This window comes from Hippocampus guttulatus, chromosome 10 (assembly GCF_054856545.1).
Source record: "Hippocampus guttulatus isolate MCC_2025c chromosome 10, RoL_Hgut_1.0, whole genome shotgun sequence".
NCBI lineage: Eukaryota > Metazoa > Chordata > Actinopteri > Syngnathiformes > Syngnathidae > Hippocampus > Hippocampus guttulatus.
The window spans coordinates 19,092,316-19,115,544 of record NC_141270.1 but is presented as its reverse complement, the minus strand read 5'-3'; the positions used below and the strand labels follow the sequence as shown (position 1 = coordinate 19,115,544).

General features: G+C 39.8%; 2 protein-coding genes across 7 annotated transcripts in view; both read right to left on the bottom strand.

Annotated features, from left to right (window-relative positions):
• shtn1 (shootin 1) overlaps positions 1-4,913 on the bottom strand; it is a 35,174-nt gene extending 30,261 nt beyond the window's left edge. For 2 of the 6 annotated variants that reach the window (XM_086122757.1, XM_086122758.1), the window contains exons 1-4: positions 3,105-4,767; positions 2,435-2,487; positions 1,720-1,873; positions 895-955 (exon numbers count right to left, since the gene is read on the bottom strand). In XM_086122757.1, the coding sequence (XP_085978883.1) occupies positions 895-955; positions 1,720-1,873; positions 2,435-2,487; positions 3,105-3,134 (298 nt within the window). In that variant the 5' untranslated portion in view covers positions 3,135-4,767. The other 4 variants (XM_086122759.1, XM_086122760.1, XM_086122761.1 and 1 more) reach the window with 4 other exon arrangements.
• Positions 4,914-5,598: 685 nt separating this feature from the next.
• atp6v1ba (ATPase, H+ transporting, lysosomal, V1 subunit B, member a) overlaps positions 5,599-23,229 on the bottom strand; it is a 33,656-nt gene continuing 16,025 nt past the window's right edge. Inside the window, exons 5-14 of the mRNA XM_086122387.1 lie at positions 22,556-22,633; positions 21,635-21,774; positions 14,955-15,056; positions 13,719-13,816; positions 13,457-13,580; positions 9,090-9,240; positions 8,305-8,387; positions 8,113-8,217; positions 7,120-7,249; positions 5,599-6,480 (exon numbers count right to left, since the gene is read on the bottom strand). Of these exons, the coding sequence (XP_085978513.1) occupies positions 6,338-6,480; positions 7,120-7,249; positions 8,113-8,217; positions 8,305-8,387; positions 9,090-9,240; positions 13,457-13,580; positions 13,719-13,816; positions 14,955-15,056; positions 21,635-21,774; positions 22,556-22,633 (1,154 nt within the window). The 3' untranslated portion in view covers positions 5,599-6,337. The remainder of the gene's footprint in view (positions 6,481-7,119; positions 7,250-8,112; positions 8,218-8,304; positions 8,388-9,089; positions 9,241-13,456; positions 13,581-13,718; positions 13,817-14,954; positions 15,057-21,634; positions 21,775-22,555; positions 22,634-23,229) is intronic.

Below are 23,229 nucleotides of genomic sequence, written 5' to 3'. Positions count from 1 at the left end.
GGGGCAGGATCTCATCCCCGACCTGAAGAGGGCGCCCCACCCTTTTCCGACTCAGGACTATGGTCTCAAATTTGAAGATACAGTATTGATTATTCAGATGCACTTTCTAGCCCTTGCATGGTTGGAGGGGGTGGACATAGCACCGTTGCTAAAGGATGATCTCACACACAGGTGTGTATGCATCATAGTTATGACATCTTTTCGAGGCAGTTGTTCCCTCTGTCTGTTATAGATAAATGCTGCCTGGAATGACAGAAAAGAAAAAACTGAACCACGAAGTCAGAACAGTAAAAAAATAATAATAATAATTCAGCATTGTATAACGAAGTCATGACAAACGTAAATGAAGTAACTGTACCTGAGTTGCAAACAGTGAGACTGCCGAGCTAGCTGAGAAAGTGGAGCGGTGGGAGTGCATGTTTAAAGGCTTTTCCAAAGCCACTTGTTCTCTAGAGCGAATTTTGTTCAGGTTCGTCTTCTTACAATTGATTCAATACTTGAATTAAAATACAACTGACAGGCATCGTTGAGGTTGCGGTAGCGACGGCCCGAGCAGAAGGCAATTGCAGCGATTGGTGGGAGTGATATCAGATTGCTTCGGCAGAAATGTCTGCCGTATAGTGTGTGTGTGTGTGTGTGTGTGTGTGTGTGTGTGTGTCTTTGAGTTGGTCATTTATAAAGTAGCACACAAGTAAAAAAAAAGTGGTATACGGGGTGCACACACATAATGGCGATTGACATTTAATGTTTCTATGATTGTGAGAGACCAAAATGTCAATCATGACTACATTTCAAATGATTGCCTTGCCGTAATACAAAGTACACACTCCCAATCAGGCAAACTGGATGTACTTTTATAAAATAGTTTGCAGATATGTATTTAACACAACTTACCTTGTTGAAACGCATCGAGCCTCTTAATTGCCTCATCTCGTTCCTCCTCCAGTATCTTTCGCTAAGGGAGGCAAACATACAGTTTTAATGCAATTTTGTTCCTTTGGGCCAAACCAAACGCCTGATCGGCAAGTACATGCAATTTTCTTTTTTACTGTTTTGTCTTGATCCACCCATGAATTATCCGATCCGCTTATCCTCACAAGGGTCGCAGGACATGCAGGAGCCTATCCCAGATGTCTTAGGATATAATAATAATAATAATACATTTTATTTATAAGCGCCTTTCAAGACACCCAAGGACACTTTACAATAACAAAAAACACAAAACAATACGGGTTGAGCAGCGGCAGCCAAAACGCGCCAGCGTTCACTCAACCCAGAAGTCAGAAAGAAACCACAAGGATAGTAGGCAGGGGACACCCAGCTGGTTGCCAGCCAATCGCAGGGCACACATACACAAACAACCAGCCGTGCTCCCACCTCAGGACAATTTAAAGTGTTCAATCAACCTACCACGCATGTTTTTGGAATGTAGGATGAAATCGGAGTACCCGGAGAAAACCCACAAAGGCACGTGACGAACATGCAAACTCCACACAGCACCTCTGCACTGTCAGGTGGACGTGCGAACCAGTCGTCCATCATAATGCCCTTTTATATATAAATAAGAATTATGATGACCATTAATATTCCTTAAAAAATAACAAATAAATGCTGTGTTATATTTCATCATATAATGCTCTCTCTTTTTATTTATTTATTCGTTTTACATTTTTGCGATCATTTTTTAATGTTCTGTTGCCAATTTGTTTCATGGGTTACCAGAGTGTAGCCCATTCCTCGCCCAAAGTGAAGTGGCTGGGGTAGATGAAAAACGACATGATGAAAATTTTTCTTGAGTTTGAGCATGATCTCCAATTTTGGGAGCATCTGGACAGACAACGAAAAGGTGACAGCGGTATTCCCGTGACCGGGCCTGTAAATGAATAGAGTACATTTCATTTGAAATCGCATACCAAAACAGTATCATGACCAGATTAGAGAGAAAATTATAGAAAGTAGTCTCGATATGACAATGAATCTATGTGCAAAATATAAATCGTTTACTGCAATGCGCCACGGTTCCCCTGATAGATGACAAATCAGAATAGTTTTGCCCCTCACTCATTATTTCCTCGTCATCGCAGAATTGTTTCAGCTGTCTCTATTCCTTGTACAGTTGTATGCAACTCAGCCCATTATGTCGATGTTCCAAACACACTAGATACATTTGCACACCAGACATTGCATTTTCTTCAAATGTATATTGATAAAACATACAAGAGCTCTTAACCCTTTCATGCACCCATAATGATAAAATGATAAGCTGTCCACTGTAGTAATCACTGTCCCTGAAAGGGTTTGTAGGGTAAGGAAATGACCTGGATGAATGAGAATGTAAACTCATAAGATGATCTGCTTCCACAGCTATGAATGTGTCAATAAGGATCTGGTCATGGCGTGGACTATTTTATATTTCATTTTAAATGATATTTACCTCCTTAGTTGCCGCTTCATGTCTCCTTTGCAGGCCTTCATATTCCTGGATAGCTGTGGGAAGCAAAGGATGCCAGCCATCCATGGTCAAATCAAAACCCACAAAAAAACAAAAGAGTCAAAGCTTCCCCTCACTCTCCGATTCGTATATTGAGAACAGGGGAACTTTGAAAACATGTGATAACTTCTCACGCACTGACTAATTCCTCTCGTGTCACTTGAGTGGAACAGTGGAAGGCTGAAGGAAAAAAAAACTTCAAGAAATCCATTTCCTCAATAATATAAATATACACCTACTGTACATGTTTTACAGTTCCCGAATCATACGGAACAAATCGCTCACATCAGGCTGAAACCTCAGCTGTCACAATTTGGTAGATTTGATGTTCTTTCTGAAACTATACTTTTGGTTAGTCAGCACGTGCGGGCGTTCTTTTTTTTTTTTTTTTTTAATGAATTATGGCTTGCTCTCTTTGATGTTGCAATGTTAATGGTTGAAAAAATTTGATATTTTGGTGGTCTCCTGAAAAGTGATGATTTTGGAGTACTGACAGGATTTTGTCAGTAACACTGAAGATATTCAAGAATCATAAAACCCTGCATTTCCTAAAATAGAGAGCACTACACTGGTGAGTCCTTGCAACTTTCAAAAATTGCAACGCGGCGCTCACCGGAATACACGCCACAGGCTCACGGGACATCCTGCTTCCGTAGTTGAGGGCAGGCGAGGAGGGGATGCCAATGCAGGGCGTCTCGGCCTCACTGTAGAAAGTGTGCTTCGAATGGCGCGCTCGCTTGCAGCAACCCTTCCACCCAAACGCCGGCGTGACAATTTAATTGGTTCTTCCTTTGGTAGCTTTCGTTTGCTCCTTCTTGTTGTGGCACCCGAGTGCACACGACTCTCTACCATTGCCAAAGTGTGGCGTTTCCTCATATTAACGCCAAGTTTTCTATCCCAAATTATGTTGTTTGAATTTGGCACAGGGCATTATGGGATGCATAACGCAACCATCCAGACCTCTGTCGTGTTTTGTACTTTATTAGTTTTTGAATATTATTTTGGTCTGAGCATGTACTGTGAGGGCAAGAGTGCAGTATGTGTGCTCCTTGGTGAAGTGTAATTTTCATCATGTTGGTGCAATACTATTCGAATATATTTTTTCATTCATAGAAAATGATTGAAAAAAATGCACTGTTGTCTTTATAAAATATATAGTGTGTCAACTTTCTGGCCATTCTATTTGTGAACATTGATGAAATGCCACGATATGCGTGCTGTTCCGTTTGTCAATGTTGAAAAATTTGCATCTTAGTTCGGGAGGGTGGCTTGTATTTGATGGTTTCCCCCGAAATTTATTGCTGCATTCGAGGAAGGTGGAAAATTGGAGAGAACCCACTCAGGTTGTCCCAGTTTCGACCTCAACATTTTCAAGGTAAATGTAAAAAACAAAGTTTGCTGATTCTGATAAATTGTTTGTTGTTCGGGTTCATCACAACCCATTTTGACCTCAACCTTTCTTCATAATTTTCCATAATGTATTTACAAAAATGAATATTTTATCTTCAAAGCATTTTACCAAATGTAATGTAGGGAGATAACAGCATACCATAGCTTCACGAAGTCAGCACAAAAAAGGGTTTGTTTTACGTTATTTTGATTTACTACATTAATGTAATAATATATATTGCTAAATATATGTTGATAATTTGAGAAATATGTTTTGCCATTCACGGTATTTCTCCAAAGGGTCGCCGTTGTTGAGTGATGTTACATTTAAGTAGATAGATGAACTGGGGTGGGTTTGTTTTGTTTGTTAACAGCGTAACCCAGACAGCCCAGTAAGAAGGGGCGATCACGTGTACTTTACATAGTCGGAAATCGCAGATTCCGACTTCCCACCTTCCTCGAACGCAGCATTCGTTTTGAATAGGTAAGCGGGGGCCGACCCGACCACAGCACTAGTGTTGAATACAGTCTTTACAGCAACCACATTGTAATTCATTTGAAAAAAAAAAAAGTATTCGTAGTTAAGTTCAAATGCCTCTGTAATTGCGTTTCAGGCTTGTAAATGATTATTTTCACAGGCCAAGCGCATACTGAATGTCACACGGTGGACTCTCATTCCAAAGTACAGTATGTTGCAGAAAAACTCCTCAAGCCGGTTCTCCTTTTAGGAATGTAAAAGCAACACACAGTACGCACATATAATCATATAATGGACACAAATGTATAGGCTGAAGTAGTTTTTGTTAACAACGTTAGGATACGATTTAAGCAAGAGACCTTGCGAGGTGCTATACAAAATAAGTTTTTTTTTCTTCAAAAGCGTAAACTATTTGACACGCCTACCTTGGTTTGTCAATTCGGCAATGGTGTTCTTTTTATCAAACTCTTCGGAAGCCATACGTCTTTTTTCTAGCAGTAAGTGAACGTAACTTTCAATCAGTGGCACAATCTAGTCCACGCACGAGCGCCGCAGTTCAAAGTATCGTCAGTATTTCACTCACACACAAACACGCATGCGCAAGCACGCGACACAACATACAAGTGTTTAACGCAACAAGTGTTCACCATTTAAGAAAACGTATTGATTAAAGTGTGCTTCTCAAGCTACTAACTGTGAAGAAATGTTCCATTTCGTTTAATTCAGAAAGTGAAACTCAAACATTAAGTTTTGGCTGCACAGGGTAAATCATACGGTTTAGCCATAGTTTATACGGATTTTGTGGTGAATCTTACGTATATGGCCGTATCGCACAAATCATACGGATTCTGAAAATTCAGTCAGTGAAACTGAAAGGACTGAGATGCAAGTCTTGACCCTCTGTCCTCCATGTGCTTTACTTTTCTTTCATTCAAATTCACTCTGAAATCTATATACAGCCAAACACCCAATTATTTTCTGTCGGATGCTTGACTTGCATGTGTGCATGCATTTAAATTGGTTCTTTGGCAGTACGCAGGATATATTCAACACAGAGGCAAAAATATTTTCTGTTTAAAAAAAAAGCGAATTTTGTCCCATAAAATGCAAACGAGGTTTGGCTTCAACTCCCAATGAATTGAGGTGATAAAATGGGGAAACAGTACAAAGCAATGTGGAAAAAGGGCTGACATGAATCTGCTGAGGAGGTTTCCATAGATCAGCAAAGGATGGAGATAAATTGTACTCATAATTCAATTTATTTCTGTTCACCAACTCAAAAAACCCCCATTGTGATTGCACAACAAATAATTTTTCTGACTACTAGGAACGTTCAATATACGTATACGTTTAGAACACAAACCAAACAACAAAACACTAACAATGTAAACATCCACGATATAGTTAGTATGAGGGCCCAAGAGAGTTGAAGTACAGCATGACTACCACCTGCCTTTCATGAATACGGTTCACACTGACGGCTTTGAGTGTTCATTTGATTGATGAATCAGTGCTGAGGATACCATTCAGCTTATATCACATATGGAACATTCTTCACCGAGAAATGCTTTGTGACATTGGACAGTACATAATGTTTTAAAAAATGTGGAGAATCCAGCAGTAACATATGTAATATGGGCTTGACTAAAGGTTTACCGATATGATCACATTTCTTTGTCATAAATACAACCACAGATACTTTTCATATACCACATACTTTGCAGAAGGATACACTAACAGTACACAGACATCAATTTACTACTGTGATCTTGTGGTGCGAGAGAAGGGTATTTTAGGGACATGGGTATCATGGAAGGTGACTTTGGGGCAAGGAAGTAAGCTTTGGGATCAGGGGTGCTCAACAACATTCATCGCCATGCCACAAGGTAGAAGGGAGAAGACTGCTGGCATCATAGAGGGAGGAAGATGGTTGTAAGAAGATGAGATGACAAAGAATCACAAAATTCATTTTTGGCGCCTCAGTGGCGAGCAGCAGACTCCCTGGGATAAAACTCGGCCAACGTGCTCTGAGGAATCCTCTTCAGCATTTCCTTAGGGAAGATTCGGAGCAGCTGCCAGCCGATGTCCAAGGTTTCGTACACCGTCCTGTTGTCGTATGGGCCTGAGTCACACAGAAATGTCAAAAGGCCACACATTAAAACTGTATAGCCTTTGTTCATGTGATTCTAAAAGTGTCCTAAAAAGAGTCAAATAGGTGGGGGGAGGGGGGGGGCAGGTAAGATGGTGTGATTGTGTGTGTACATGTTTTCATTCTTTTAGCCTCCTAAGGCAGGGATGCCCAACCTTTTTTGACCAAATACATCGTGATACATTTTCCAGTCGTATTGCCGAGCTTTCGTCACACAAAATGTATGATGAGTCTCTCAGTAACCAACCCTGTCTCCATGAAAAAAGTGTTCAAACATCAAAGCTCTTATCCCGTTTCAATTTTGCAGAAAATTGTTATTTGCTTAGTATGTGTATGTACAGAAATGGATGTCCATGTGGAAAATGTTTTCGAGCAATAAGGAGATGTACGTTTTCTATACAGGATAACACCAGGATTCGTAACGGAAGGTAATTCACAAAGACATTTTCAGAAGAACGTTTTTGTAGACTTTATAGATGTTAAAAAAATATACGGGTGTATGTCAGGAAAAAAAATACAAGTAATTCAACGTTCACTGCCGTATTACCACGGTTGTTAACGCATGAACAGAACACATTAAGTGGGGGCATCATTTGTTCAGAACCCACTCACCCTGGGCAATGAAGTTCTTCTCAAATTTCTGTAGAAACTCAAGGTAGAGCAGGTCATCAGAAGTGAGGGCTTCTTCTCCCACAACAGCCTTCATAGCCTGAACATCCTTTCCGATAGCATAGCAGGCATACTAAAAATGGTCGAGGATATGAAAAGAGTTCAAAGTTATCAAAGACTGGGGAAAAAAGGATTAAAATGTTGTTATGAAGGAAAAGAAAACAAGTATGCTGTCAATTCCTTCTCGTGTTTTCACTCAGAGCTTGAGCCCACTCTTTAAATCTTTTGAAACTATTTGTCGGGACTGGAAAGAACCAAGGAAAAAGCAACAAAATTACTGAGCTGTATAATACAGCAAGAGTTGTCTGTCAAGCAAGGTTTAGTTAGCAATGAAATGCACACCCAAAAAAAACCCTATATGTATCTGTATTTTTTTCCCCTTAAGATGCTGCTCTTCCCTGAAATGTAACTAGACTTAGAAAAAGACTATTGTAAACTAGACTAATGTATTTTACTTATAATAAGTCACAGTTTTTGTCATAGTTTGACAGGTGGGGCGATTTATACTTATTAAAACATTATTATATCATTTCACAGGCTATTTTCACGTTAAACAGTAAGCGGGCGCTCTCCGCCTGTGTCGATATGTCAATAAGTCTGACATAAGCCAAGTAGAAGAGGAAGCGCCGCATATTCTACCTCCGGAGTAAGCAGAGTTGTTTATTAAAAGTGACACAGAGGATGAAGATTTCATTACTTTGCATATTATCATATTATTTTCATCATTTATTTTTTCTTTTTGTATTTTTATTTGCCTTTCAAGATGACATGTCTTTGGTGTTGGATTTGATCAAATAAATTTATACTTATGCTCCAGTGCAACTTGTAATGTATATGTTTCTTTTTCTTATTTATTTAGCATTTTATGGCTGGTGCGACCCGTACTGCAAAGCGACCTATAATCCGAAAAATACGGTACAAATGAACTTGTGTTACCAGCTGGTTTGAGACATCAGCGTGGTCCTTCCTGGTCATACCCTCTCCAATGGCTGACTTCATCAGACGGGACAAAGAGGGCAAAACATTGATGGGTGGGTAAATCTGAAACACAAGCATATTTGGAAGATGAATGAAAGAAATTTGATTACAGTTGAAAAAGACTGACTTCAGGGCATCTGGCCAACCGACCTGACGGTTGTGCAGCTGCCTGTCCACATACACCTGACCCTCAGTGATGTATCCCGTCAGATCAGGAATCGGATGGGTGATGTCTACCGGGAAGGGGGGTGAAGAGATCCTTTATTTATGTTTCAACAATGGAATAAATGAACAAGCTAGACATTTTATTGTGTTAATTTCCCGTTCATAGTGAAATGAAGACTTAAAAAACGGGTTCGAAAATCAGTTCAGAGCTGGCTTTTCAACAAAGCCAAATTTAGAACATAAAAGTGCATAAATCACCTTTCTAGCAGCCATTTCTACCACCTTCACTCCAAATCAAGCGCCTGAGAATCGCTAGGAAACCAGCAGTGTTCAAGTAAAGGTTAACACACTCCCCCACTTGTAATGCTGTAATGGGGTATGAGTGTGCACTACATGGTGCGGTTGCTATGGTAACTTCAGGCATTAGCGATAGCCTGTAAGCCCATTTCTAATGCTTACCTTTTTTTTTTTTTGTGCGATGACAGATCATTGGTTCAATTCCCAAAACGAGCAACCCACATGACATCGACTTTCTAGGGAAAATGATTGTGACCCTCACCCAAAAAACTGAAGGGCCAAAGATGTCCGCAGACACACTCCACCAGACCCTTCTAGAAATGATTCCCAGAAGAGTGAAACGTATAATAGCTGTAAATGGGGGTGGGGTCCTCCATATTGTCTGACATTTTCAATCAATGGACAGGAACCAATATCCCGGTGAGATTGCCCATAAAGAATATCGAGCTTTGTTGAAGGACTGCGATTCTTACCGTCATTGGGCATTGTGAGAATGGGGATCTGGGTGATGGAGCCATTCCTGCCCTCAACTCGCCCAGCACGTTCATAAATGGTGGCCAAGTCGGTGTACATGTAACCGGGGAAGCCTCGGCGGCCAGGCACCTCTTCTCTGGCAGCAGACACCTACAGTGTGGATAAAAGGGTAGGTGGGAAGGAAGAAGGCCACATGAAAACAATTTTCCAATTTCAGACCACTACATTTTAGTCCCAAGGCCAGAAAGACCAAATGAAATGTAATGGGAAATTCTCAAGATGACTGCAGCGCCAGTAAGGTTCCAGGTTGAGTTACTGAATAACCTGAAGGTTGCATTGAACTAAGAAAGGTTTGCCTGTTTTTAGTTACTCTTGTCAAATGACCTATTTGGAATTTAAAGACAAACCGTCCATTTGTCTGTCTGATACGGACGTCAGATCCAGTACCATACTGCCCCGTGCGTCGTTGCTCCACAACAGCAGCAAAATCAATCAAAGAAATTTTACCAGCGGATGCTAATGGAATTAGCATGTAGCTGGAATTATCATGGTTAAGATGAGCATGAAAATTAAGAGTATTGGACACATTACTTTCTGTTGATTTGTCCACAGAAAATCATCAGCTCTTTGCTACAACATAATTGCTATGGAAAAAACAAAACATGCAGTACCCCAAGTTGTTTTGCCGTCTTAAAACGCTGTATTGCGTTGCCTTCCCCATTCTTTGATGAATTAATTGGCAAGTGTACGCTGTCGTGCTGGTATGAGGCAGTTAATAGCGGGGTGGAATGACGCATCCACTCATGGATGTCCAACATAAATTTCAAGTAACCAAAAATAGTAACATATTTTCTCATCTTAAAATGTTCAACTTAATTTTAGAGGTGAAATATTAGTAGAACAATAACTCTATAAAATAGGGAAAATTAAGTGTCTCTTTTTAGTTGGAAACATCTGACCTTTATCAACAGCCGAGCTTTACAAGCTCCTGCTACATCTTGCTTTTTTTCTCTGTTAAACCTTCTCTTTTCTTTCTTTGGCTGCTTCTTGGAAAGTCAGATCCTTGCTATTCACCCTTTTGTATCCCCATCATAATGCTTTTGTGTTGTGCAGTTTGCTTTTCAATACACTCGTAGCAGAATTCCAGGTTTTAATGTTGCATTTGTGATTACCCCAACCTTGACCCGTGTCGTCTACACAGCTAAGAGGCGAATTGCTGGACATGTAGTTCAGCACATACAAAGGGCCTTGAGAAAAATAGCAGATTCCTATTCAGCCATGGAAAGGTTGAGTCTTCAATTGACACATGTATTTAGCCCTATTCCCCAACATCAACCTGTAACTCCGGCAATAAATGGCTTGGATTTACATTCCCCTTTGCTTTGAATTCACTTGACTTTGGAATAAAAAAATAAAATAAAGTCTTTTGGGGGGGGGTTCTTTTTTTTTTTACGAGGTCATCTAACAGAATGGCAACATATGCCCTCCGATTATTTGCCTGTGCTTTAAAAAATTGGCATCACTTGACCCTGCAACAGTAAGTGTAGTGTAGACTTGCAGCTTTAATTTAAGAAATGTTCCTCAGCCGGTTGACTTCAGTCGCTCATTGACAGCAAATGATTTTCTGCCTACGAAATACACACAATGTTTGTTTACAATCACGTCAATTTTTTTCTCCCATCCACTTTCTATACTTGCCCGTCAGTTTTGAGAAATGGACAACATTATTGTGCCAAACAAAAGGGTGTGAAACAGTGTGAGAGAAGAAAACTTGTACCGAGCTGATTGTTGGTGGGTGGGAATGGGACTGTGTTAAGTATTATTGTAAGAGGAAGCTCGGGGGAAGTAGGGCCAGATATGGTTATACAATTTGGCTCAGATATGGGCCTTAGGTGGCTCACATTGTGGATCCCAGATATGGCCCACTAAAGGACTGTCATTCATGGTATGTGGGCCGAGTGTACGTGCAGTGTCTGGCCCAGAGCAGGGCCACACCAATTTTGCTCACTGAGTGAGTGCATTAAGAGTACCGTATTTTCTGCATTATAAGGCGCTTCGGATTATAAGGTGCACCTTCAATGAATGGCCTATTTTAAAACTGTTTTCATTTATAGGGCGCACTGCATTCGAAGAAGCATAGAATAGAAGCTACAATAGTGGGTCTGAACATCTCATTTACAATGGCTTTGCAGGCGGCAAGTATAAATTGCTCTGCCACTTTTTTTATTCAGCCACAAGTTCAGCGACATGGTAGCTTGCTTTCAGGGCTCTCTCGTTTACCTTTGCGGTTTTTCTCATGCACGTTGCTTGTTTCTCCATGTGTTCACGCAGGTGAACAAAATACTCCACATTTTTGTTTTGAAGTGAAGGGTGTTGTATTTGGAGATGGAGTTTAAGCTTACTTGGGACCATAAGTCGGTGCCGGTGATTCAACAAGAAAGCACACAAACCTTGCAGGCTCACATCCACAAGGGGCTAAATATCCTGAGAAGTCTTGCTTGTCTACTTTTTGCTTCGTTTAGTCAGTAGTTAACTATGCTTTTGGTATTATCTTCGTTTCATAATGGCTGCGCAGGGCTCATAAAGTAGTTGTCCGTTTGAGTGTGTGTTGGCAAGTGCACCTGTCAATTGGTGTCGGGCAGAACCCTTATAGGTTACAATGGATTCCTAATAATAACAATAATCATGACAAGATGCCATTGGAACACTGACAGGGAAACAACTCAATGGGCAATATAAAGAGAATTACAGTCTTTTTATATTAGGCACATCGGATTATATATGCTTTATAGTGCTGGAAATATGTTAGTTGCCCTTTTACCGAATACAGTCAAAAGTAAAGATACAAATATCACCGTTGAGAGCTCAAAATAAAGCATCTTATAGTGACTAATACAAACTGTGCAATGTGACCTCCACACAAACATGTGGTACCAAATCTGCTGTTTAAAAAAATAGATAAATAAAAGTAAAGGGCTCAATAATCCGCAGTGAACAACAATTTTGCTGGAGTTCTCAAATGAACCCCAGAGGTTGCTGTTTGGTGGTAATTGCACCTCTCAGCAAAATAGGGCGTGCTGGCCTCATCTGGCCCATCCACATCCTTTGACCGGTTTTCCATTGCTGAACAACACATTTTTGGGAATTTGATTGCTAACACTTGTATCGCAACAAAGTCACATTCTGTAGCTCATATATGTTCCTATTGACCTTGGTAAACTGTGAACAGTTTTCCTGGTTTATTTTGCAAATCCAAAATTAGGGTTTTGAGACAGTTGCTGAAAGCATATCGATCACAGCTTAATCTAGTAGTAGGCGGGGGCTGCACTACAAAAGAGTAAGAACAACTGGCCTGTTTGAACAATTTCTTCATCAAATGAGAACACCGCACCAAATACCGGTAATACAATCCAGGTAAGGTGAAATTATAGATCGGCTTTACTATACGTGTCTGAAGACAATTGAAAACTGGAATATGCAAAGACTGGATGTAGTAGTTAATGGTGGAGATATTGCGTAAAATAGTTTTTCACCATTTCTGTTCTCCTGATTTTGCGGGCCTAGTAAAACAGAGCTGAGTGACGCACTTGGGCGTCGAGCATGAGGTGCCGCTCCCCCACTGTAGAAGAACTTGTGCAATGCTCAGACCAAACACAAAATATCACATTGCCCCACCTGTCTGACATGAGTTTGTTCATGGGTGAACAATATGGGGGTTGCTTTGAGCATGGAAGGGGAGATGGTCTTCCTTCTCCGACGACAGAAAACAAAAATTTGAACATTGCTCGTTTAACCTGCTTCTCTCTTGCTCTCACTCTCTCGCTCTCCGATCTCTCTCGACCGCAGCACCGAAACGGATTCACACTTTGTATCAAGATTTGTCATTTTGGTCTGAAAAAGTCACTTATTTTAGAATACAAAAAACAAGTCACTTATTTTAGGATTGAAGTGTAAAGTTATTCAATTTTGATGGTGAGGCTGCTAAAATGGTACCACATAATGTAAGCTCTCTTACCGTTTTTATCGTCCAAGCATACAAGAGCTACCTACAGCAGTGGTACTTTGATTGACAGTTAACGTTTGGATGGGGCATGATTTCAGCACATTCAGTGGACACGCCTTAAGTAAGAGAACAGAGACAACTGCTTGATTTTTCATGATTTTCATGCCTCATTTTAATATGCTTCATGATATTTATCTATTTTTTTTGTCATTTGGCAGGGCTGTCCCTCTGATATACAGCATTACTTTTGCTTCACCCTGTCTTTAACGGCTCTATATCAAACAATGAATTAAGATTACAAATTCAGCAACATAAACAATAAATTCAGCATACGGTATTAGTGAGGTGGTGTCGTTCTGTTACCTCTCTCAGAGCCTCAGCATAGGAACTCATATCGGTGAGGATGACCAGGACGTGTTTCTCACACTGGTAGGCCAGATATTCTGCTGTAGTCAATGCCAGGCGAGGAGTAATGATACGTTCAATCCTAATTGGTCACAGAAAAGAGGAAAAAAAAAAAACCTTTAAGAGCCCATGTTATGTTTCATTGTACAAACCATTAATACAATACAACTGTCATATGACGAGAGGAAATCCAATCCAATCAGGTCTGAGTGAATCTTACGTGGGATCATTGGCCAGATTCAAGAAAAGGCAAACATTATCCATTGAACCATTTTCTTCAAAATCAGATTTGAAGAAACGAGCAGTTTCCATGTTGACCTGGGGGAGAGATGTAGAAACATTATGTCGGTGACACTCCATAACTGAAATTGCTGTCATCAGGTGGAAGACGCGTACCTCCAAAATCATCACTTTTCAAGAGCCCCCCCCCCCAAAAAATTATAATTTGTAAAAACATTGGAGGGGTTTTTTTTTGTATTTTTAGGAGATTCTACGGGCTGCTTAAACGTGAATGGTGGGCAACAAATGGCCCCTGAGCCATCATTTGGAAGCCAATGCTCTAAATTGATGAATAAATAAAATCCCTACTCCTTTTTTGAAAAGCATCAACTGACAGCAAAGCGAAATATGCAACAAAAACAAATGTATTTGTGTAAATGGGCTGCAAATTCTACAAAAAATAAAAATATAAAAAACAGCGAACTGCTCAGAGAATGTCTCATAATACCGGATTTAACATCAGCAAATCATACTATGGTGGTTACATGATCTTATACTATGCGGCACATGTCAAGCATTCAATTATTTGTTTAATGATAGGCAGTGCCATTTGTTGGTGGATTAAGTCGAAGCAGCAGTTTGTTTTAGACTGTAATTCATCCATGCACGACATTCGGTCAGGAAAGATGTGACATGTCACAGTTCAGGAAACATGGAAACCTCTGATGAATGAGATTAAAATAAGGCGTTCTGCAGTCAAGGAAGCATTTCTTTGGATTCCCCCACCTCAAAAGATGTGTAACTGTAACCTCTTCAATTTCTGTTGAGGTTATTTGCAAACTCCCCTGTTGAAATAATCCCAGTAGGATGTGACTTAGTCAAGTGGGGGTTGAAAGTATTCAGCAAGTGAAGCAAATTGGGAGTTTGATAAAGGTCAAACCTGTCACAAAAGCTATGCAGGAGGGGACGCTGAAGGGGAGAGAATTTGATACTGCCAGGATGACAGTGTTAAGGGTCTCTTGAATTAGTAACCTCTACATGGCAGGAGGATATGCTCAGAGGTGCAGAAGTAACAAGAACGACTTAAAGGTTAAATCACCTGATGAATAAAAGACTGAAAAGCAGGGTGAGAAAAAAGGAGGCTGGCTGTCATTTCAGGGTTAAGAGGTGGATTAGCATCACAGATGTGCACGACAGAAAAAACACCTCGGCTGGATGCTTGACTTTCCCTGCTTACCCCCATGGCTGCAAACACAATGGCAAAGTTTTCCGAGCTGTAGTCCATCACATCCTTGGATTTCTGCACCAAGCCAGCTTGCCGACAGATCTGGGCTGCAATCTTAACAGAGACAGTAAATGGGTTTAGAGCGCACAAATCATTAACAATTATTTCCAAAAATCAAAACTTACAACTTGTGTACAACTTGTGTACAAAGTCACAGGTACTCTAATATGTATGGACTAACTTTGGGGGGGAAAACCCCCCTATAAAACAAAAATATGATTAGAATGTAAAATAAATGATTAGGGACCATATTTTCCAGACTTAGCTGTATAAAATCATAATTTGTGACATGAGTAAGTAGATGTGTTTTATTTTGATTCTTAATATCATCATGTCAAACAATTGCAAACGTCAGAGTTAATGCCAAACCAGGGGTACAATTAGCTACCAGGAACTAATAGACGGCGTGGAGGTGTGAAATGACGCACAGCCGAGAACCCTGGTGTGTGCGCAGTCCATTAATCCCTGGTAACTGTATACCTCGAAGGGCATTAACCCACTCATACATCACTGGCTAACAAAAATGAAACCAATTCATCATTTCATACATTTCTGAGTTTTACTAAAATATTTTTCCCCCCTCGAAAGACCTGAGTCCTTGAATAAGAAATATTCTTCCAATTCCCATAACTTTCTTAATGTAATGTGAATGCTTTTCAGTAGACCAGCAAATACATTTTCGTGTTTGAGAGTGTTAAATAACAACCTTGGACAAGATGCTAAAATCTGCATTTATTATCACACATTCGTTATATTTATAAGTGATGATTGATGCAAGGTCTCAAGGCCTGTAATACTGTACTCTTGGCAGTCTTTGTTGACTGGACGGTGGCATAACATTGTCACAGGGCATCATTCCAAAGATCAACGCTCAAGTCTTCAGTTTGTAGAAAGTGTTTCTACGATTGAATCACCTATTTGGTTGTTTCCTTTCCGTTAATTGCATGCTCCTCACCTGCAAGTCGATATAAATCTTACAGCTATCCCTCTGTGCCGTTTCTGCCGCTAAATTTTTCATTCAATTCTTCAGCACCATCCCCGTCATCAAAGGTGTTGTGATCACCAAATAATGTGAATGAGTAAATCACTCATTGTTTTAAACTTGTAAATTTTTGTCCTCTGCGTACTTCACATGGACCTGTGCATTAATTTGAAATGATATACTGCATTTCTCCACACTATAAATCGCAGGGTTTTTTTCATAGTTTGGCCGGGTGGGGTGCAATTTATAACATGGAGCAGTTTATGAGTAAAATTATGAACACATTATTATATAATTTCACATTCAACCACAAGAAGGGGTTCTAGGCCTGTGTTGAAAAATTGATGATGAGTCTGACATAACGACGTAGAAGAGGAAGCGCCACAACTTCTACCTCCAGAGTTGGCGGAGTTGGTATACACTGACACTGAGGATGAAGATTTCATTGGATAATGTGATTTGGAGTGACACTGATGGTTTGATCAACTTGTTAGCAAGTTCTTTATGCCATAGTTATCTGAATAACTGAATGTTACGTGAACATACCAGGCACGTTCTAAATTCGTTGTTTACGTGCCACGTAACGTTAGCATATCGTAGACTTATTCAGCCTGTTCTTCTCTATTTCATTTTTATTTTAAACTGGCTTTTAAGATGGCATGTATGTTCATGGTGTTGAATTTTATCAAATAAATTTCCGCCAAAAATGCGACTTATATTTGGGGGGGTTTTATTCTTTATTATACATTTTATGGCTGGTGCGATTTATATTTCGGAGCAATTTATAATCCAGAAAATACAGTCATACTTTTTTGAACTACTGATACTTGCGATGTTCATTATCAGCTGATAACGTACACTGATGTCATTTCCGAAGCCAATCAGAGTCGTGTAATAACACTGTGCACTCTCACACACACATTGTACCAGTATTTCCAAGCGCCTTGAGGAAAAAAAAAAACACCGGATCAATCCGAATTATTTTTTATGTTTTTTTTTGTTTGTTTTACCAAATAGATCTGTAGTAAGAGTCTTGCAAACATGAATATTCCCACCCATTTTCAAGACCTGGAAACCTATGAAATCAAATTCCACACTCGTGAACGAACTCTGTGTGCAATTGCCGTTTAAGGCAGGTGTGGTGTTTGAGACCACTGGAGTAGAAAGTCAAGAGTAAGTAGCCTGCCACTCCTTTGTCGAAGTAGTGTTGCACGAGTGAAGAGGAATTTCATGCTTTTCGCTTAATGTGTGTTGATCCGGCCCGACACCTCAATGCACCCTGGGAGTAGGCACCTGGTCCATGTAGAGCAAACCCCCCACATGAATGACCTATGTGACCTGTACTTAATTAAATAACCAGCCAGGTTTTCACACCATCCAGATGGCACGACAAGTGGGTCATCATTATGAGGGCGACACAAGCCGTGTTTGTTTGACCGATTCTACAGTAGGGCCCTTTTGATCAGACACTTATCAAGTGCTAATGATATTAGGGATGACAGCTGCATTGGTGCTTATAACACAATAATAATTAAAGAAACTGATGCTATTGTGTTCTCGCTATTACAGATTTATTTACCTTTGATACTTTGGTTTTTTATTTTATATACCTTAAAAATTAACAGAATAGTACTGATATACCAAATGCATTGGAATGGAAGTACTGTATTTTTCAGACTATTAAGTTACACTTTATTCATACTTTGGCTGGCTCTGCAACTTATATTCAGATGTTACTATAAATTAATATTAGAGCATTCGACTGGCACCAAATTCCTGTTTCCTAATCGTGTTGACTTTCTTTTGGCGGTTGACAAATACTTTTGGTCTATTACTGCCGGTGGCCACCTTCTGGCAGGAAAGTAACAAATGGTAGGTGCTAAATTGTGTGTTTGAGGTTACACATCCGGTACACTGTTGACAGGTGTGTTGTGCGTGATCTATTTAGATTGCAATATCTTTTTAAGATCCCAAAAAGCAGGAACGTCATTGCATGCTCCCTAGTAAAAAAATAATAATTGTGCACCGTGGTAAAACTGGTGGGATGCACCCGATTTAAAATCGTGTTTTGTGCTTTGAGGAGCTCTGTTTTCGCCATGGAAAATTCGTAAGAGGATCAAGTTTTAGCAGGAAGTGACAAACATCTTACAAAGTAAGGGCATAACAAATCAATCACTCCGAGAATTTTGAGTGGATTGGCAACCACATAAAGCCATGTTTTGTTTCATTTGGATGCATCTGCTCATCCCGCTGCACATAAAACTTGGGACAACAAACCCGAAAAACTACTCCGGGAGCACGAAATGTCACAGTTAAGCTCAAATCAAATGATCCAGATGTGAGAAAATGCAGGGTTGGAAGAAGTTTTGTTTTACGTGACATAGAAGAACATCAATAATTTAGCCCTGGGGCCAACTGCTATGATATGCAAACTCATCCATCGCAATTTGTCTCTGGTTTGAAAAATCCCATTGTGCGTGCCTAATTAATCTGTATGGATGTAGCCTTCCCGGAACTTGCTAAATTAACTTTGCAGTCATTTTTGGCAGAGACATTCCTGGGTGCACCTGGCTAATACATCTATTTTCGTGAGCAATCAAGTTTGTAGCAATTTTTGCACTTAATTGGTGCAGCTTCAAATAAAATAATACATGTTATTCTCAAGGACCAAGGACATTCTGGCTCTGTGGAATGTGTGGCAAACTAAGCCAGAAACTGCCCAAAAAATACCACTGAATACCTTGCTTCCATTTCCAATATCCTATCTTTGTAAAGCTGTATTTAATGCAATAATGGCAACCAAAATATTTGTTTCTATTCTATTCCCGTCCCCTAAAATTACTGCTTTACTTTAAATGAAAAAAAGTTATGGATCGCTGTGGATAATACAAACCCAATTCCAGTGAAGTTGGTACGCTGTGTTAAACATAAATAAAAACAAAAACTGGCTAACTGGGAATAGGTGGGTGCCATACTTGGGTATGAAGGAGATTCCCTGAATTGCTCATTCACTAGCAAAGATGGTGCAGGGTTCAGCCTGCACTGCATCAAAAAAGGACAAATGCGTTTAGGATAATCACCACATGAGCTCAGGAACACTTCAGAAAACTATGTTAGCGTACACATCTGTGAAGGCACCATAAACGCTGAAAGGTACATGCAGATTTTGGGGATACATATGCTGCCATCGAAGCAATGTCTTTGACATAAACCTGCCTGTTTATTTCAGCAGGACAATGCGAAACCACATCCTGCATGTGTTACAACAGCGCGGCTTGATAATAAAAGAGTATGGGTACTAGATTGGGCTGCCTGCAGTCCAGACCTGCCTCCCATTGAAAATGTACGATTATTTATAAAGGGTAGAATACGACAACGGAAACCCCAGACAGTTGAACAGCTGAAGCTGTATATAAAGGAGGAATGGGAGAGAATTCCACTTCCTACAAATGGTGTCCTCAGTTCCCAAACGTTTACTAAATTTTCCTAAAAGAAATGATGCCGCACAGTGGTAAACACGACCCTATCCTAACGTTTTGCAGCCATAAAATTCTAAGTTAATGATTATTTGCTCAAAACAAAGTTTTCTGTCTAAGGGAGGATGAAGACCATCCCCCCATCTCAAGATGATCGCATTCCCGTCAAGTGACTCTCGAGGGCACAGCAAAAGTTGATTTTTTTTTTCGTTCGTGAACAGATCATTAAAAAACTTTCATGTGCATGCAAGTTTGAGAAAAATATAACGTTACAAGATACCAAAAGTATGTTTGATGTTGCGTTCCATGTCTCATGTTCCTCAACTGGCATTATCTAGATTAAGGAGGAAAGGAGTTACTGCTTTGAATTATAGTGTGTTATTTTCTTCAGTATTATTTGATTGATTGAACATTTATTTTTTCAAAGCTTTATTATGCACTAAGTATAATTTTACAATAAATCAAGTATGTAGCCATGATTAACTTCACTTGTGTTTCAAATTTTAATCATTTGATGAGTTTGGCAAATCCTCCCTAGCCCCACATGAGACTGCGGAAGAGGCCTGGTTTGAACTCACAGCCTATAAAAGTCGAAGCCATTTCCTCTTTCCTTCTTCTCTTTTGTTCCTGCTTCCTCTTTTGTCTCTCTCGATTGCTGTTTTTTTCCGTTGGGCAGATGACAGGCATCTTTTGGCCATGTGCACGCGGCTGGGCCCTCGCTTTGGGTTCCCCTTTTTCCCAAGCCGCCATGTGCCTTTCTTTCAAGAATTTTTTTTCTCCCTCTTTGCTGGTGCGCCCAGTGTTCTCTGGCCTTGTGTGTTTGCCTCGCATGGACAAAACCATCCTGAAATCTGGTCAGATCAGCATAGACTACACTCGTGCTCTGCTGCCAACCCAAGAAACTTGTCGGCCAAACCAGGCACACAGAACTCTCTCTAGTGCACCTTCGAAGAAGGCTGGAGATTTCAACAATCAAATGCACCGCACCCACCAGTCCTAAGTGTGACGCAAAACCACCTTTTTTCCGTTTTCCTCTCTTTTACTTTTTCTTTTCATTTTTTTTCTTCCAACTTGGCCAGCTCAAATGCAGACGCGAATTATGACAAACTCCTCTCCTCACAGCTTATTCATTCAGAAAACAATCACTGAGTGCAAATTACTAGTGTAAAAGTTTTAAGTAAAAATCAACCCCAATATTTTCTCAACATTCAACAATACATTTGTGGAATATGATGAAGCAGTAAAACCCACCCTTGTTGTCCATCACAGGGGATGGCCATTTTGCCACTTGCTGTTGACTGAAAATGACATTACAGTTGCTCAGAGATCAGGTAATGACCAATCATAGCTCAGTTTCAGGGAACAGGTGAACCGCGATTGTTCGTTACCCGAGCCTTCAGAAACTCCGAGGTAATTTTCAGATGAGGTGGATTTTGCTGCTCAACTCATGTTCCACAAAGGCAATATGAATCAAAATGCAGTGTTTTGACTCGTGAAGGCGCATAGGCACATGTACAATATTTTTAGAAAGTTTTCACCATCTTGTGCAAAGAGCATCTATTTTAGTTGTTGTATAGTTTGTGTATTTTTATCCTTTTATGTTCTCATTCTGCGCCTTTTCCCACCATAATTAGTTTTCTTCTGAAAGATTCCTCCCAATTACCATGGAAATTTTATACAGGTGTATTAATTTAGTTTTATTGTTTACTTTATTGTTAAATAAAAAAATAATAACATTTATTTCCACAGACAAAAGAAGAAACGTACCAAAACTAGGTCCTGCTGAGTACAGGGATCGATTTCCAGGTAATGAGCATCGGAAAAGAACCAGTTCAAATGTGGTACCCATTCCTATTTGAAATTATTCAGTTGTACCGTACGTTTTGCCCACGCGAGTTCAAAGACTTTGTTTGAAATAATTTATTTGGGCCACAACAACACCTGATTTGCATTACTTAATTTCTCGGAAATTGTAATTGGAATTATTTTTGTCAGGTTCAAATTTGAACATTGTGGTGTTTTCTTTCTTTAAAGCAGTCCTCAAATTGTGGAGATTTATAGTCATGGTGGAGAGTGCAGGGGCGGGAAATAATTATTTCTTCCTTTGTAACACAATGACTGAGGGTTTTAAGGGAAGACTAATAAACAGACTACAAGTGTACATGTGGTCTCACTTCATTGTGGGGTAACCCAGCGGCAGAGAAAATGGGGATCTTCTGTCCTCTGGCAATACTGTTCATGCCATCAATAGCAGAGATGCCAGTCTGGATCATTTCTTCAGGGTAGATGCGGCACTGAGGGTTGATAGGCTGACCTGGACAGTAAACACAGTTTTGCTTTAAGTTGCTATATAACAGAGGCACGCTTGGTCACATGGTGCAGACAGTATCCACAGTTTAGTACGGTGCAAAGTGATAACACCATATGAGGAGATGAAAGTGGACTTTCCTGAAATTACAAATGCGAGCACCAAAGGTGCGAATTCTTGCTCGGGGGGCTGGGGGTATGCCCCCTTGGAAAATGTTTCAAAAAATGGATGGCTGTGGTGCATTCTGGCGATATCCGTGAACAAAATTCTGACAAAAATTGAAAGTAAAATTTCTACTTTTTTATTTCTTACTCCTGATAAGAATGGAAAGTAATACTTAAATAGTGAATCACTTATATTAGTTCTGCGATTTAAACATGTTTTGATTTTTTTTAAGAAATTCATCTCTAGTAATTACTATTAACGTTCAAGTCTCAAACTTGTTACGTCGCGTTGTACTGATACACTCGACCAGATTGCTCACTATCTGAGATAGATATAGATCTAGTAATACTAATAGTATAATGAGTTGCCTTTAATATTTTGAGATATATATCACGTTTTATATATATATGATTTTAACTGACTTACCAGATTTGTCGACCTTTCTAATGTAGTCGGACAAAAAAATCTCCGTTCAAGTCCTTTTCCTCAAGCCATGACCACTTGAACGTGTTCCTAACACTCGCGTCTATTGCACGCATGTCAGCTTGCCTGTCTACCTGTTTGAACATTGCGTTGAGGCCGTCGGAAAGAATAAAATACACATGATAAAAAGAGTAGGTACCCATAATGTCCAAATAGTCTTCAGCCAGAACACTAGGTCCACGGTCGATTGGTTTGCCTGAGCCGTTGAACACCCGCCCTGAAAGAGAAGGGATTTTCTTTTCAGCTAATAGAAAATTGAGACTGTTGGATCAACTAACTCATTTATTGGCATAGAAGGAATATTCTAATTTCACGTTAGACACTAAACAGTTGAGAGTGGCTCTTATGAGTGAACGAGTAGTAACAAGCATAGAAATTCTGACTTGATGGACATGATTAATGATACTTGAAAAACAAAAGTAGGCTTACTTTTTCTTTTTTTCTTAACTGCAATTCAAATGTGTTACCTTGTATAATTGTGAGATAATCACATTTATTGAGACTAGAGCAGCATGGATAATAAGAGAAAAGACTTAAAACTTTGTTATTTTGCAACAGTTTTATAAGTAGATGTGAAATACACTAGGAATAAGAATATTAAATTGCTATCAACAACCATTTGAAGCAGGGGTGCCTATTAATTAGATGGTGTGCGACCAGCACACGAAGGGAGTGCTGGTGACTCTCGTTGCATTAATTCAATCAGTGACAGCCCTCCCAGTTTTATGCCATTGATAAAAATGCATTCGAGACTCCCGCCTAGCCAAGGGCAATAATTCAATATCAATATGTATCGTGAGAGACACGTAATCG